The 16164-nt window shown below is 40.3% G+C and overlaps 1 protein-coding gene across 2 annotated transcripts in view; it reads right to left on the reverse strand.

Annotated features, from left to right (window-relative positions):
- LOC119735715 (sushi domain-containing protein 2-like) overlaps positions 1-14110 on the reverse strand; it is a 38011-nt gene extending 23901 nt beyond the window's left edge. For both annotated transcript variants that reach the window (XM_038209612.1, XM_038209611.1), the window contains exons 1-3: positions 13887-14110; positions 677-801; positions 473-550 (exon numbers count right to left, since the gene is read on the reverse strand). In XM_038209612.1, the coding sequence (XP_038065540.1) occupies positions 473-550; positions 677-801; positions 13887-13950 (267 nt within the window). In that variant the 5' untranslated portion in view covers positions 13951-14110. The remainder of the gene's footprint in view (positions 1-472; positions 551-676; positions 802-13886) is intronic.
- Between the last annotated feature and the right edge of the window lie 2054 nt (positions 14111-16164).

Here is a 16164-nt window from a genome sequence, read left to right on the forward strand (position 1 = left end):
CGGGGTTTTCACCATATAAATGGAAAGATATCTCTATTCAAAAATGTCATGAAAACAAATCGATCAGAGCCGAGAAACGACTCATTTCACTTGATCACATCACGTCGGCCCAACATATTACATTTTACTGTTGTAAAATTTGCTAGGCATTTTTGGTGTCACGGCCACTTAAAAATGAAATATTTATTAAAAATTGAAGGGAAAAACCTAACATTTGTCAAATATTATTTTTTTCCCTCCAAGTCCGGTTTCCTGAATTATCTGTTTGGACTGCTTAGATTCAGTCAACCAGGCCAGGTCCAGTTTAAACATATTTATGGATCTTCTAATAACCGGTGAAAAACCAGTCTATTTACCATGATTTGTTGAACATAATACCAACTATTAAACATGTCTATGTACTTGTATATTGCTATTTAGTTGGAACTCGTAAATCTAGTTTATCTTCAAAACAAAAAGCTTGGTTACTCACTGTGCTAAGCGGCAATTGCTCCCATTGACCGAACTGGGCAAGGTCATTTACGAATGATAGAACACCATTGTCGTTGACCTGTTTCAATGAGAGACAGTAAAATTATGAACACCAACCCCAAATATAGGAACCTCACTAACATCCGTTTCGTTGACTTCATGTACAATAAAAGGAAATTCTTAATTATTATGTGTTTCTACTCACAAACACTGACGAGTATTTCTTCCCGTAGTAGGTGAAGGGACTGCCCAAGTCTACCTTGACACTGACGTCGTTCTCCGTTGGGAACCGAGAATCAATTTCTTGCCCAAACGGGAAGAGCTTTTGGCCTAGAGTCCAGTGAAAAAGAAAAATGATAGTGGAAGATGAAGATATAATAAAGGATCAATTTATAGACCCGGGGGGTCCAATAACCGTTTAATGCGCCCTCACTGATAACGTGTACTTTTTATCTTCTTTTTTTTGAGCGCCCTCACTATTTACGGTTTTCATCTACACTATAAAAACTATGTTTAGAGTTCAAACACATTTCTAAACACTGATCTGTATTTTTTTCACATGTTTGAATCTACGACATGTTTGGGTGGGTAGTACGACATTATGGATGGGTGTGTGAACTGTTAAGTTAGGTACACGACGAAATCATATTAGAATAAATTGTAAAAGTGAACAAAAATAACTTATCACTCTTTTTATTACCCGCCTCGGAGTAAACGCCCAGAACTTTACAATATAAATGTGGTTTTTACAAGTTATAATGTGCAATAGAAATCTAAACATGTAGATTAAACATATTTAAACAGTGAATGTAAAAAGTGTTTAAACTCGAAGCACCGTTTTACAGTGAACATTCAGTCACACTGAAAGTACGAAATGTCTACCGCTGCGTGTAACATCACTGAGGGACAAAGATATTTGCGATCTGCTCAGCAAAAATGAATCTGTTGTAGCAAAACTGACATCTTGATTTAACTACATTAATGAAACAGGAATGAAATAGTTGGTACTATGGACCTCTCTGGGACATTTGGGTACATTGCTGTACTTGTTTCTTTCTGTCCATGTTTTCGCTTAGCTAGAAACGTCTCAATGTATGGAGTAAAAAAGGGTTTAAAAAATGACTAACAACCCTATACTTCAACTAACCAGGAAAAGCAAAACAAATCATAATTTTGTCACTCGTTTTTTAAACAATATTTTTTTCTCTGTAACACATAACAACCACATGTAACTCTCAAACAACCAAAATAAAAATAAAAATTAAAAGTTTGCATTAAATTTTCACCGGTTCCATTTCAAAATGGCGGAAGTTTGCATTCAAATTATGCGACATCACACCACTGATCTCAATTATACTGACTATCAGTATAATAGAGATCAGTGAATCAGACTCGTTTTTGTTGAGTGGGTCACATTTTCATAAAGAGGGTGCATTGTGAACAGGTCGTTACAATTCTACGGATTTTATGAGCCGTCCTTCCCAGAAAAGTCAATCATTTATGAGCCACAACCTCGTTTCTATGGCGTCGACCAGTAACGCTACCAAGGTTGCTTTACATTTGCGTTAGTCCGTGTTGGTTAGTGTTGGGGTGGAAGGATGAAAAAGGCCTAGCCCTGGAAATTCGAGGGGGGGGGGCCTCACGTCATGATACCAGGTCGCTGTTCATGATGCAATTGTTCATGTAAAGCAAATGCAAAGGCATACTTTCGATCCTTCACCTCACTTAAAAACAGTGCACTGAAAGCTTCCGCACTGTCTTTTCACAGTTTTCAAAATGTGTGATAAAGTTTGAGCAGTGTAAAGTAACAAGATGACCTCAAAATGGGCTGTTTGTACCTCTCAAAACTCTAAAGGAGGGGGGTGATCTAAAGGAAAATCCCCAGGTCAAAATTGGGGGGCGGGGGTGTCGATATCATACCCACTGAAACGCGCGTGATTTACGCCCTTGTTGCTTATTAGCCTGGTATTGAACCCTTCAATTTTTATTCGGATGATTACATTCGTATTGCTTGATGTCGAATCGGAGTAGCACATAACTTATTTTTAAACAATGTGATAAACGACGTCGAACACACACAAATATTGTTGAGCACTGATCTGAATAAAGAAAGACACAATGTTGTGGGTGTTTTTTACCCCTTTTCTTAAAAAGGTTTTGAACAACATGTTTGTGATGAATTCCTTCCGTTAGGTTGAGCTACCTATTACTGTGCCCATCTACAAAAGCTTATTTCACATGCACCGCATCAATAAGTTCAAACACCTAAAGATAGTGAGTAACTAACTGCCACGTTCAAGTGTTTGGTTGGTTCTATATGCGTCATTCTCGGAAGGCCAATAATGAACAGGAAATTCCCCGCTAATTAACATATTTCGATACATACGTCACACTTCCATTTTCTTTGTATCAGAATTAAACTGTTCGCATAAGTGAGTACTTTAACGTGGACTTTGGATTTCGGTGAGTTGCTACACTCATACCCCGCATTCCGGCGGACCAGCTTAACGCTTTTGCAATGAAAATGCCTACCAAACTTTTGCGATATTACCATGAGGAAATATTGTACAAAGCATTAAGGACAAACATTAAAAATAGTCCCGCTCGTCTATTCCGACAAAGACTGGCACTGAAGTTAAATTTTACAGAAATGTGTGTTATATGAACAACGCACTCAAATATCGATTCAACACAATGAGATTTAAAACAGTTTGATGTTATAAATATGAAACTTTGCGGATTACGGTTTAGAACGGGCTTTTCGGCCTGGAAGGACAAATGTCACATGCTACAGGGTCGTGCAAAAAGAAGGAAACGCACTTTAACAGCAATTTTTCCCTACTTAAGCACATTGAAGAAATTTGATTTAATGGTAATAAAAATATTGATCCTTAATATAAGTGACCAAAAAAAAATGATTGCAAATGAATATTTTGTCTCTGAGATATGGTAGTTTTAAAATTTCATATGCCAGACCTGTTCGTCTACGGACGGCTTTTTTCCATCCGCTTGACTGAGCTCCGGAGCTTGATTTGAAGACAAAAACCACTGCACTAGACTTACACGTAGACAACAGTGATTTTGGTGACTTGCATTCAAATAAGCATTATAACACTATTCTTGCGATTTTCTTTTATATATTTTTGTTCACATCGCGTGGTTGAAGAGCTATACTTCACTGCATTAAAAACAAATGTTCGAATACGTTAAGTAAGTATGTTAAAATTCCTGTAAAAAAATGAGTTTCCTTCTTTTTGCACCACTTTGTTTTTTCTTAAGTTTTAGCAACATTAGAAGAACATAAGGACAGTAGGCCTAATGAAACTGTTTCAAGCGCGGGTAGAGCATAAATAATGACACGAGTTTGACACAGATCATAACTTTGTGGAAGCAGCCATGTTTCACAGATTGACAATACACAGCGCCCTCTGTTGGCTAAAGGGTGCATAGTACATATTGTTACATCCTCCCCTTTTTGAGTTTGTGGAAAAATGCATACAATTTGGGTTTTTTTCACAAATTACATGTAAAACATTGATTTCCTTATACATTTAACAGTCTGATGGTTACAATAGTCCATTAACTTTGAGTTCAAAGTTCAAGAGTTCACGTGCTGAGTGGATATTAGCTGTCTTTCAACAATAGTGCCGAGATTTTTTTTTTCTTTTCAAAAGGCTTTCAAAATGCAGGCTTCCATGTCTGAATCAACAATTTGAACTAGATGGCTTAAAGAGTAATATGATTAGGCAACAACATCTAAAAAACTTTAGAGTAAATGCAACATGAGTAACACTTGAAAACGCAAAAACGAACTTTCACTATTTGTTTTTTTGCTTTTGGTTTCCAAACTTGAATAGAAAATCACTTTTCCTGAAGATGGTTGTTTTTGGTTCCAGAGGGAAAAGGATTGAAAACGGAGTGGAAAGATTGGTGTTTTTGTGTGTGCTTTTTTTTGGTAGTTGTTGGACTAGTGATTAGAATCGAACATAATCTTGGAATTTAACTGGTTCACATCGAGTGCGAGTGGATCTTCGCAGTGTGGGCTGTTCAGTGGGGGTGGTTGTCGGATCGTACGATGTTGGGATTTTGGAGTTAGTAGGTGGTGCGGCTGGGACAGGATTGGGTGGTACTGGAGTCATGTCTGGTTTGATGGAGACTTCCTTCTGGGAGTCAGTGGTTCTGGGACATCCTTCTGGGACGTGCAGTGTGTTTCCAGTACTAGGCTTATGTTGTTTTGGGGGTGGTTCCTTTGACTTCCTCAGGTGTTCTCGGTTTCGTCTGTAAACCTGGTCATCTTGAAGCACCTCATAGGATCTCTCATCAAGTTTGCGCAGAACGAGTGCCTTCTTCCAACGGTCTTCTCCTTGCCGGAACGGTTTCATGCGCACAGTGTCACCTTGTATCAGTGAGGGCAGGTCTTTTGTGGATTGGTTGTAGTATTTCGCTTGTCTCCTCTGGTTCAGCTCCAACTGTTTCATCTCGCGTTTGCCCTCGGAACCTCTGGCTTGGAGTAGGCGTCGTGATGTTGGTATCAGTGTCTTTGTTCTCCGCCCAAGGAATCGTTGAGCAGGGCTGGAGTCAACGCCTTGAGTTGGTGTGTTCCTGATGTTCAACAGGGCAAGGTCTTCATCTTCACCTGTGGCAAGGCATTTCTTCAGCATCTTTTTTGCAGACTTGACTGCAGACTCAGCCTTTCCATTTGCCTTGCTGTTGTATGGGGAGATGGTGTTGTGTTTGATTCCCCACTTTCGTGTGAAATCACCAAAGTCCTTTGAAGAGAATGGTGGACCATTATCGCTGACTATGATGTCTGGTATGCCGTATCTGCCAAAATGATGTTTGAGCTTGCCAATGACTGATCTGGCAGTTGTGCTGTGCAGACGATCCACCTCCCAGAAGTTTGACTTGTAGCACACAGTGATGAGGTAATCTTTCCCATCATGGTGGAAAAGATCAATGCCAAGTTTTTCCCAGGGTCGTTCGGGTATGTCATGGGACATCAGTGGAAGTGGAGCTTGGGACACCTCGTATTCTCTGCATGTCTCACAGCACTCGATCCACTGACGGATTTCATCTGTCATACCAGGCCAGAAGACGTATTCTCTTGCTCTTCGCAAAGTGCCTTCCACACCGATATGGCCCAGATGCAGATCTTGCTTGATGACCTGTCTCATGGCTTTCGGGATCACAAGTCGCTCACCCCGAAACACTAGGCCATCATGGACGCAGAGCTCATCACGGACGGAGAAATATGGAGTAATCTGCGCAGGAAGCAGATTCTTATGTTCTGGCCATCCCTCCTGAATGGATTTCTTCAAGAGTTGAAGAACATCATCACTCGCAGTCATCTGTTTGATGTCATATATCCGCTCCTCAGGTAGGGTCAGGTACTGGAGTGCATTCACCGTTTCGAACTCCTTTTGGCTAGACTCATAGGGTAGGAACGATCTACTGAGGGGATCAGCTATTAGATTCTTCTTTCCCTGAAGATAGTTTACATCAGCGTTATAGGCCAATGCTCGCAAGAGCATTCCCTGTAGGCGACGGGGTGCCTTGTCAAGGGGTTTCTTCACGATGCTCTCCAGTGGCTTGTGGTCAGAGTAGACAGTCACATGTCGTCCAAATGTGTATTGGTGCCACTTCTCAAGTGCAAACACCACAGCTAGCATCTCCTTCTCAATGACTGCGTACCTGGTTTCGGTATCGCTCAGGGCTCGGCTGGCATAAGCAAGGGGTTTTCCATTTTGAAGAAGAGCAGCCCCAATTCCTCTATCACTAGCATCAGTGTGAATAACGAGCTCCTTCTCAGGGTTGAAGTAGGTCAGGACTGGAGCTTCGGTCAGCAACTGTTTCAGCTTACCAAATGCTTTGTCATGGCAGACATTCCATGACCACTCGACACCTTTGCGGGTTAGTGCATTTATAGGCTCCATCACCTGTGACAGACTAGGGAGAAATTTGGACAGGTAATTCACCATACCTCTAAGCCTGTCAACGTCATCTTTGCTCGTCGGGGGCTTCATGTTGATTATAGCCTCTATCTTAGAAGGATCAGCTTTTAGGCCATCGTGAGAGATTATATGGCCCAGGAAGTGCACTTCGTGCACAGTGAAGCGAGACTTCTCTCTGTTGAGGATGATTCCCACCTCTTTGCATCGTTGCAGCAATTTTCGAACACGACGATTGTGCTCTTCGACATCTCTGCCCCATATGATGATGTCGTCTGCTACGCAGCGGACGCCTTCAAGACCATCAAGGGCTTGATGCAGTCTCTTCTGAAAGATCTCGCTGCTCACCTTCAGGCCAAATGGTAACCGTTTCCAACGGTATCTGCCCCAAGGAGTGGCGAAAGTAGTCAGCTTACTGGACTCTTCGTCAAGCTCGCAGTGCAGGTAGCCATCTTTCAGATCACAGATGGAGAAATGAGTAGCCTCATTTAGCTCTGGCAGGATGTCGTTCAGTACTGGGAGAGTGTAGTGCTCCCTCATGAGGTATTTATTCAGGGGACCAGGATCAATGCAGATTCTGACAGAGCCGGATTTCTTCTTGGCTACAGACATTTGGCTGACCCAGTTAGTTGGCTCATCCACTTCTGCTAACACATCTCGGTCTGTCAATTTCTCGAGCTCGGCCTTGACAGCAGGCTTGAGTGCTTCTGGAACTGTACGTGCAGGGCGTATGACAGGTTCGGCATCCGAGCTGACCGTAAGGTGCACTCTTTGGCCAGGCAGAATGCCAGTGACGGACGCATTGAAAACATCAGGGTACTCACTGACGAAATCAGCATGAGTTGGGGTAACACCATGGACTTGTGAGAACTTGTCGTAGTTGATGGTAATGAGACCCATCTGTTCGGCGGCCTTACGACCTATGAGAGGTGTGAGGTCCTTGTCCACGATCACGAAGTTGACTTTGTACTTCTTCAGCGTCACTGGATTGCGAAGTTTTATGGTGCTTCTGCCGACAGCAGTCATACAGGAGTTGTTCCACATCTTGAGCTCAATTCGCGCTGGAGAGATCTCCATGGCATATTTCTTGGGAATCAGATTGATAGTTGCGCCACAGTCAACCTGAAACTTCACAGGTTCACCCTTGATCTCCATGGTGCAGTATACTGGCTTGCTGTCGTCTGTTACTGAGTTAATGTCAGTGGTGACACAGCTCACGCTCTCTCCTGAAGACGAAGTGTAGCCGTCTTCATCTACTGCATGGACACGGTGATTTTTGCAAACTCTGGATTTCTTGAAGTGATTCTTTACACCGCATGAATCACAGGTGCGGCCCCAGGCTGGACAGAGTTCCTTTTTCATGGGGTGGTTCCCACTGCAGAACTTGCATCGCTTAGAGATAGGCTTCCCGCCTTCGTTCACTGGGGCTTTACGAGGAGGACGCTGCTTCGGCTGTCGTGGCTTTTTGTCAGTTTTCTTTGGCCTCACTTTGTGCACAGTTTCCTCCTTCTTCATCGCCTTCATCTGCACGGTTGCAACCTCAACAGCTTTGCAGATCTCAATGGCCTTTGTCAGTGTGAGGTCGTGAGTTGCCATCATTTTCTCTCTCATTTTGTCGTCTAGTACTCCCATTAGGAGGCGGTCCATTAGGAGTTTGTCCTTCATGCAGGCACAGAGTCCACATGTTTTGCTCATGGTGCGGAGTATAGAGATGTATTGCTCAATAGGCTCACCTTCGTCTTGGTTGCGACGGTTGAATTTGAAGCGCTCAAAAAATTCTTGACGTTGGCCGAGAAAATGAGAGTCAAATTTCTCGAGAATCTTTGAGCAGATCTGATTGTCCGCAGGATTATCAAATTTCATCCCATTGTATATGCGTACACCCTCCGTGCCAATACTGTGGAGCAGCAGAGCAGTTTGGTAAGCCTCAGGTTGGCTTGCAAGGTTTGTGAGGACACAGTAGTTGTCCCACATTTGACGCCACATCTTCCACTCTTCGGCTGCATCCTTAGCACTTGCATTAAAATGAGCTGGTGGATTGATGTGTGGCTTTTTATATTGCTCCGAAACATTAGAGCTTGAAGCAGTTTGGGTGGCTCCAGGAGTAGTTGGCATTTTGACAGTAGATTGTCAGTTATTCAGTTAATGGTGTAGGCAAAAGTACATGTATTCTATGAGCAAAAACACAGTGCAGAATCACACTTTGGAACGGTGGACAGTTTATCCAAGTTGAAATGAGAGAGAGATGACAAATCTTCCAGCAGTAGTCACACGGGAATGTCACTGTTCAACATGTTCATGTGTACAGTACAGTACATGCAGTACAATGCCGCAGTATGCAGTGAAAATGAGACTCACGCAGTTCGGCATAAAACAGTCAGAAATCTTGTCATTTGTGCCAATAATGTTGTCAACAGCAAACAAACATTAATTGCAGAAACTTCTATAAATGTTCATGAAGCTTACCACCGCTGCCAGCATGTTTCAAGCGCGGGTAGAGCATAAATAATGACACGAGTTTGACACAGATCATAACTTTGTGGAAGCAGCCATGTTTCACAGATTGACAATACACAGCGCCCTCTGTTGGCTAAAGGGTGCATAGTACATATTGTTACAGAAACAACGGACACGAAAAAAACAGTCGTCAAAATCAAAATCATCTCTATTTCGCCTTACAAATGTGACATGTAATTACAAATTGTTACTCCTTCCTTCAGAATTTGATAAACAACAAATGAAAATAACCGTCTTCAAATTCAAAATGCAAAATTTTAATAAATGTATAGGCCTACACCTGCAATAATGTGACTCATTCGAGGGGAATTCCGAACCAATTGCAGATAAGAAACTGGTTTTTCCCAGAACAGAAATAGTTTTGGTCTCTTTTCAAAAAACATTTGTATGACACTTAAAAAAAAAGGGACTGCCCAACACCAGATGTTTTCACGGTGAATTTGGATTTATGCTAATGATTAACACGGCACTCACAGAATCAACACTGTCGTTAATCATAAACTGCGTAATGAATGCTCCGCAGCATTGAACGCAAGATTAATGTTTTATCAATGTAAATTTCCAGGGTTGAGATAAACTGTAGATGACTCATTTTACAATTTCTATGTGGTTTTTATAGTTATCACACACTGTTAAAAATGCCCGTAAATTTACGGACTCCGTAAAGTGAAATATTCCATATTTTTGGCGTAATTTTACGGACTCTCCGAAAATGCAAATATTAATTATGCTAATGAGCGTGATTACAATCAACCACATCGGCCCAAACACCTACACATAATATAGTACATCTAAGTACATATTGTCATTTTGCCCACAACCGTGTACACATGTCCAAACTCATGTTAAGGGTCTGTATATTCAACGGTTTTAATTATGGTTAATCATAATATTATTTGAGAATACAAAGTTATCAGGTGAATGTTTTATAAGTCTGCATAACCGTGCATCTTTTTTTCCCCACTTTTTTTTTAAAGATGGATATATCGCATTTTGAAACTAAACTCTATACATGCAGCCTCGTTATAATTTTTTTTTTATTACTCTGTTGTATCTGAATGATATTGTAAAATAATCTCTTTATTTAACAAATGATAAATTAAAACGTACTCAAGTTTCTCAATTCTTGAAGGACTTCAGCAGTAACAACCACGACTTGAGTAAAAAAAAAAAAAACGTGACTGGAGTTCATACATATTCACAAACAATAGGTTACAATTGCCATCTTTTTTACTCTTGTGTTAGTCTGATTATACTGTCCTGCTCAACCTGTTTTAGTAAATTGCCAACGTCGTTTATCGTTAAAAAAAAATAATTACAGATCCGTCATGGTGTTATTTTGACACCGCGTTATTGGCAGAGTGTGGTATTTAACTGTATGTTTCTTCCAAGTAAATATTTTCAATATCAATGGCAATAGTGTGGCACAGTACATTGTTCAGCGTCAATCATTGTCTGAAATTGTTCAAAATTCTGAAAATACTCGTAAACTACGGCTGCTGATAACGTTTTACCCCACACGTAATGGCTCTGACGTCTACAACTCGTTTCATTCCCTGTTTAATAAATCACTCGGCCTTCATGTAGATGGTGTTTCCGATTCTCGTGTGCGTTTCTGTTTAAACCTACAATCTTAGCCCTTCGCCACCGCAAACATTTTGCAATAACCTCGCTATCAGGTCAAACATTGGTAACCTTTTAATCATCAAAGATAATATTTACCGCTGCGGTTTACCTTGTGGTTTTCCTATCTGTTCATGGTCATAAATATTTGTTACTGTCGATTTATTTATCAAACCAAACGTTAAAGATGAACGGACACCGTGGTTTCGCGCCAAAATCTCAAGAGGCGCGAGTTAATAAAGTGGCCATTTATCTGACTTCCGGTAACACTTCAGGTACTAATAATTTGATAATTATTAATTGATTCTAGTGTACGTGTCACGGAGAATGTTTACGCGTTCCTCAGTGTCTTAGGATAATCCCTTGTTTTACATGTAGATGTCATCAAAATTGGATTACCAATCGAAAGTTAAACAGAATACCATGAGCTGTGATTCCTTTGTGGCCACTATTGTTATAAGGATGTCGTCAACCTTGACGATATAATTGAATATTTCGACGTATCGATCTGATTTCCGCTGTCTGTATTTCAGCATCAAGATCTGACGATTACCACACAGGGATAAACATGGAAAATACACATGTATTAGTCTATTCGAGACAGCAGTTATCGAATGTTAAAAAAGGACGGCAATAACTCTTTCAAACATGGTGTCGTTCAAACTCTTTGAATATTAGTAATTAAAACCAATCAATCTTCTTCACGTCTATTGCTGCCCTTCGTGACTTTTTAAGTGTAACTAACGTGAATTGCTCTTTACCCCAACAAGAAAAAAGGGGCATAATTTTTATAATTATGTGATGCGATCAAGCTACATGAGTCGTTTGTCAACACTGGTTAAACAAATTATTACAGATTTCAAAAGGGTACAATCTCAGCATTACTGCTGTGAACACTGCATGCTGATACCATCTTTAGTTCAAAAATGATGGAAGTCGGGACACCAAGAGATGTGATGAAGTGATGTGATGAAGTGGCCCTATTTTGGCCTGCATCTCCAAATAAAAATTCCAGACAAACGACTCATTTAGCTTGATCGCATCACATATGTGCCTGCGCTGTTGGAAAACCAAGTGATTTTTGTTAAATCTCTCAAAACACCACTCAACATAGCCTAAAGCAAATTATCCAACAGGTTTGTATTTGTTAGTGCTGGTTGGCAAATTACAACGCATTTGATGAGAACAAAAGGTGGAAAAAGTTTAACATGACACCTGCAAGATTGCAGCCACCGCGCACCGCGTCACGTGCCCCATTAACCCCGCTGCTTTCGAGATAAAAAGCTTAAACTTCCGGCAATGCCACGCAGTGCAGGTTCACAGCCAGCGGTATTCAAGCCCAGTACAAGCCTTGCACATCGCTTCAAGTTCAGACAGTAAACACCCCATTCAAAATTCACCAACCGACACCTTTTGTATCGCGACCCTAAGCAAATATACGCTGTTTGAACACTTAAAGTGTGTTCTGGAAACCGCTACAATAATGGGTATAGCGAATCAAATTGTGAGGGACGCACTATATGGTAAAGGTTAATTTGTTACAGTACTTTGTTATCTAAACTTGACGCGCAAAACCACGAAGTTCGTCATGAAAAAGTGGCATGGATAATTATTCGTGTTTTTGAACTCTTTAAGGCTGGAACGTGAAGTTTTGTTAAAAAATATTAAGCTGAACAAAGCAGGTTGAATTTGAGATTGTTTTAAAGGATATTGATTAATTTCTTTAACCCATTGTGAGCTTTAACCAATTACTGGCGCACATTCCCGCTGCTAATAGAGCTGTAGTGGGTATAGGGCTGAGTATATTTACTGCCCAACATACACGCGCTTTAACTTAAGCTCACTTGCACTGTGTCGTAGTGGGGCAATATAAATTGCCTTGTATTTACGATTAACATGATGCAGATAAGCCATGGTTGACTGAAGTTGGTTGGCAACCGTGTTAGTCAGGTAAATACACGTGGAAAGTGTACATATACTTTAATTAGCTTGGGGTAGCTTCAATTACTTATTACAATACACGTGGAAAATGTACATACACTTATTAACTTGGGGTAGCTACAATTACTTAACAAGATGCAAAGATGAGGTTGTATCGGACGAAGACGTTGCTGCTATGAAAGCTAATTCAAACTTTTCATTATGTTAGTCATTAAATTGATATGGAACATTTCCACGTGAATTGGGCAATGTTTCACATCGAGATTTAAGATACAATATGAGGCCTAAGTGGCAGGCTCATGTCAGTTTAATTTCATCTTTATCAATGCCTACTTCACTGGAGGGCGTCAGTCTTTGGTGAGGCTAATCCATGTTTGATCCCCAAACTGACTATATGCATATCCCGATAAATCCCAGCCCGCCGACCAATAATTCTAGCATTACTGTACTAGGAGTAACAAGTAACTCTCAACCTTTCTCACCTGCTGTAGGCAGGTGAATGGAAACCCAAAAGGTATTTTTTGGCACACAAAAGGCGGGAAAACATAATACCTTCGTGACAAGTTGAATGAAACTACAAATAGGTGCAGTAGTTTCCAGACTGCAGGTGGCCAGCCCCGCGTTTCCTTTTTGTTGTCTGGAAAATTTTAGCCTGATTTGGTTTCTTTGTACTCTCACGAAATATCCCCCAAATTTTTTTTACAGCCATTGTGGACATGTTTTCGCTAGTTTTCGTGAAATTATTAAGAAAAAAAATGGCATTTTTGTGTTTATTGTGAAAGAACACATATATCATATCGAGCATTCAAATTTGAAGATACAAACGATAAAAAGATATAAGGAAGCAATAATGAATTTTTTTTACAGCCATTGTGGACATGTTTTCGCTAGTTTTCGTGAAATTATTAAGAAAAAATGACATTTTTTTGTTTAATGTGAAAGAACACATATATCATATCAAGCATTCAAATTTGAAGATACAAACGATAAAAAGATATAGGGAAGCAATAATGACTACAAATTGTATAAAAAAATATTATATTCGAATGGCAAAACTAAATGAATTATAGGAATTAACCATTTACGCGGTTACGTTACACATTAATCATAAATTACGGACCTAGACATAATGGGGAAAAATGTCGGCTGTATCCTCGTAAGGAAATGGATTTGTTCCACTTCTGTAAAGCTGGGTACCATGGCGGATCTTACTGCCGAACAAGTCATGACAACCATAATTTGTATTTGGTCGTTTTCTCAAAATAATAATGCAGTTTTTGGTTCTTGATATACGATTGGGCTTACACGTAAGTTCATGATAGGGAGTACTGCCCCTCCCATTTTTCTTTGGACAAATTAACCACACAAAGACGAGCTTAAACTCACCGTTTACTGTTGCCACAACAGCCAGGGCAAGCACGAGCAATACTGTTACGAATGTCGTCTCCATCCTGTGAAATCTCACAACAGATTTCTTCTTTGAAGAGAGAAGTCAGAAAAAATATCCACGTTAGCTAACGTTCCCGCCTTGCAAAAGAGCGGGAGGAACAGGCTTACTCAGAGTAATAGCGTTGGCTGATTGGGAAACGACGCGTCGACTTTGAACTTAAATCGGTTGGTTTTGGGCGCGGTGAGACGGCCGGCGGTGGGGGCGTTTTATGCAAATTAATTCCCCATTAGGTAAAAGCATCCAAATACTAGCAAAGTTGCCAGATTGGCGAATCTGGTTCAACTCACACACAAGCTCCGCATGAAGATTATTCCATAAATTCGCATGAATGAGACTTTACAATGCTTGGAAAGAAAGTATGGTTTTGGAGCACAATAACCACACCCCTGTTCCCAAAGTGGAACGGGCCAGACCCACGGTTCAAATTCCACGTTCGCGGCAGACAACGTGGAACATTATTAATATTGCAACAACCACTCGCATTATTATCGGACAAACAGATTTGAGCGCGTAATTCCCCTCCTACGTGTACACAGCTTATCTGGAAAAACCCTGAATACAATTTTGTTTCTAGAATATCAATATACAGGATTGGGTGTGTGTGTGTGTTGCAGTATTCATTCAGATTCGAGATGGGGAGGGGGGGGGGGGGACATATTATTCGACTAAAGTGTTAGTCATTAAGGTGTTGATACAATTTTGTTTTTAAGTTCGTGATAATTTTTTTTATTAAATATCTCAGGTATAAAGGTATTCTCTTATGCATTATGTGATGTAATACTCGCGAAATTGAATTTACAGACATTTTAGACGCATGCTCTTTGTAAAAGAAAACAAAGAATCAACTAAACTAATGGAGACCAAGACAAGTTCTTTTAGAATTTAAAGCAGGACTGTTCTAATCAGAACAAAAACTACATAGCGAAAAATGATAATAAGCAGGATAAGTTATTTTCAGAAATAATATTTTTTTAAGCAGTAGTTATAACCACATATTACCGCAAACCGGAACGATAAAATAATGTGTTTCTCAGGATTCTTTGCTTAAAAAAAAAAAATTAACACAAATTGACAAGGTTATTTGAATGCAATAAAACAATTGTCCTTCCATCGCAAGGTTGTGGATAAACATGTTTATCAATGGACAGAAAGTTTCGTTGTCATCTCTTTTGGCAACACACGTTCCAAGCATGCGCAGTAGTGATGCACTGAATCCCGTTATATTTGGTCTTGAAGGGAAGGTGAGCGTGGTGATGTGGTGATGATAGTCCGGCCATGGTGGTGACAGTGGTGAAGATGGTGACAATGACGATGATTTCTTGATACTAAACATTATACCCGTGAACTGAAACACCCAGAAAAAAATCATGTAGATGTATAATTAGTAATTTTTTATTATTATTGTTTTTATTATCAAACTCTCGCGACCAAAAGGCCGAATTGTGGTTCGATGTGCAATTAAATAAGTATATAAAAAGGTTAATAGTTGTCACATTAGTCATTAAAAACAAAAACCTAAAATTATATAATACATGTATTAGATATAAACATTACACGTATGGTTTGAGAACATCATGCACAGGGGTGTATCAAGCGGGAGGGGGATTTAAGAGGGGTATTTAGGTTTGCTTATTGTGACGTGTCCCCCCCCCCCCCAATGTTTTTGTAAAGACTGCACTTTTCTATTCAAGTGCCCTTTTTTAACAGCGTTTACCCCCCCCCCCCCTCCCCCCGCCCCAACCCTTGAATGTGGCATGTGATACGTGAGGTTTACGTCTGAATAGACCGCATAATACGTTTCAAGTTTCTCCGAGGGTAGGCTTAATATAGACCAATCAGGGCACGGTATCAATTCTATCACGAAGGCCCCCTTCGATGGCGAAAGTATTGTGTTAGCTATTGTTCAGATAAATCTGTCAAGGGGCAGTTGCTTTGTATAATCATAATCATGCACAATGGTTTGTCCATTGAAAGGGGCCCGTGTGTGTGCAGCGACCACGCGTCCGGATATTCACACATGCATGTACAAGCGATGCAATACTATGGCCCCTCGAATCCGCCTTGACGCTAAAGGTCGACTTTCATTAAAGTTTGACTCATCTTCTTGCTTGAACTAAACTATATTGTTTTAACTAGTTTTTAATTTCTGATAATTTTCTGACTCATATTCTTGTTTTTTTGAAAAACAAATATAAAACGTGGCATGAGTAATAA

Source organism: Patiria miniata, unplaced genomic scaffold, assembly GCF_015706575.1.
Source record: "Patiria miniata isolate m_02_andy unplaced genomic scaffold, ASM1570657v1 HiC_scaffold_29, whole genome shotgun sequence".
NCBI classification, from domain to species: domain Eukaryota; kingdom Metazoa; phylum Echinodermata; class Asteroidea; order Valvatida; family Asterinidae; genus Patiria; species Patiria miniata.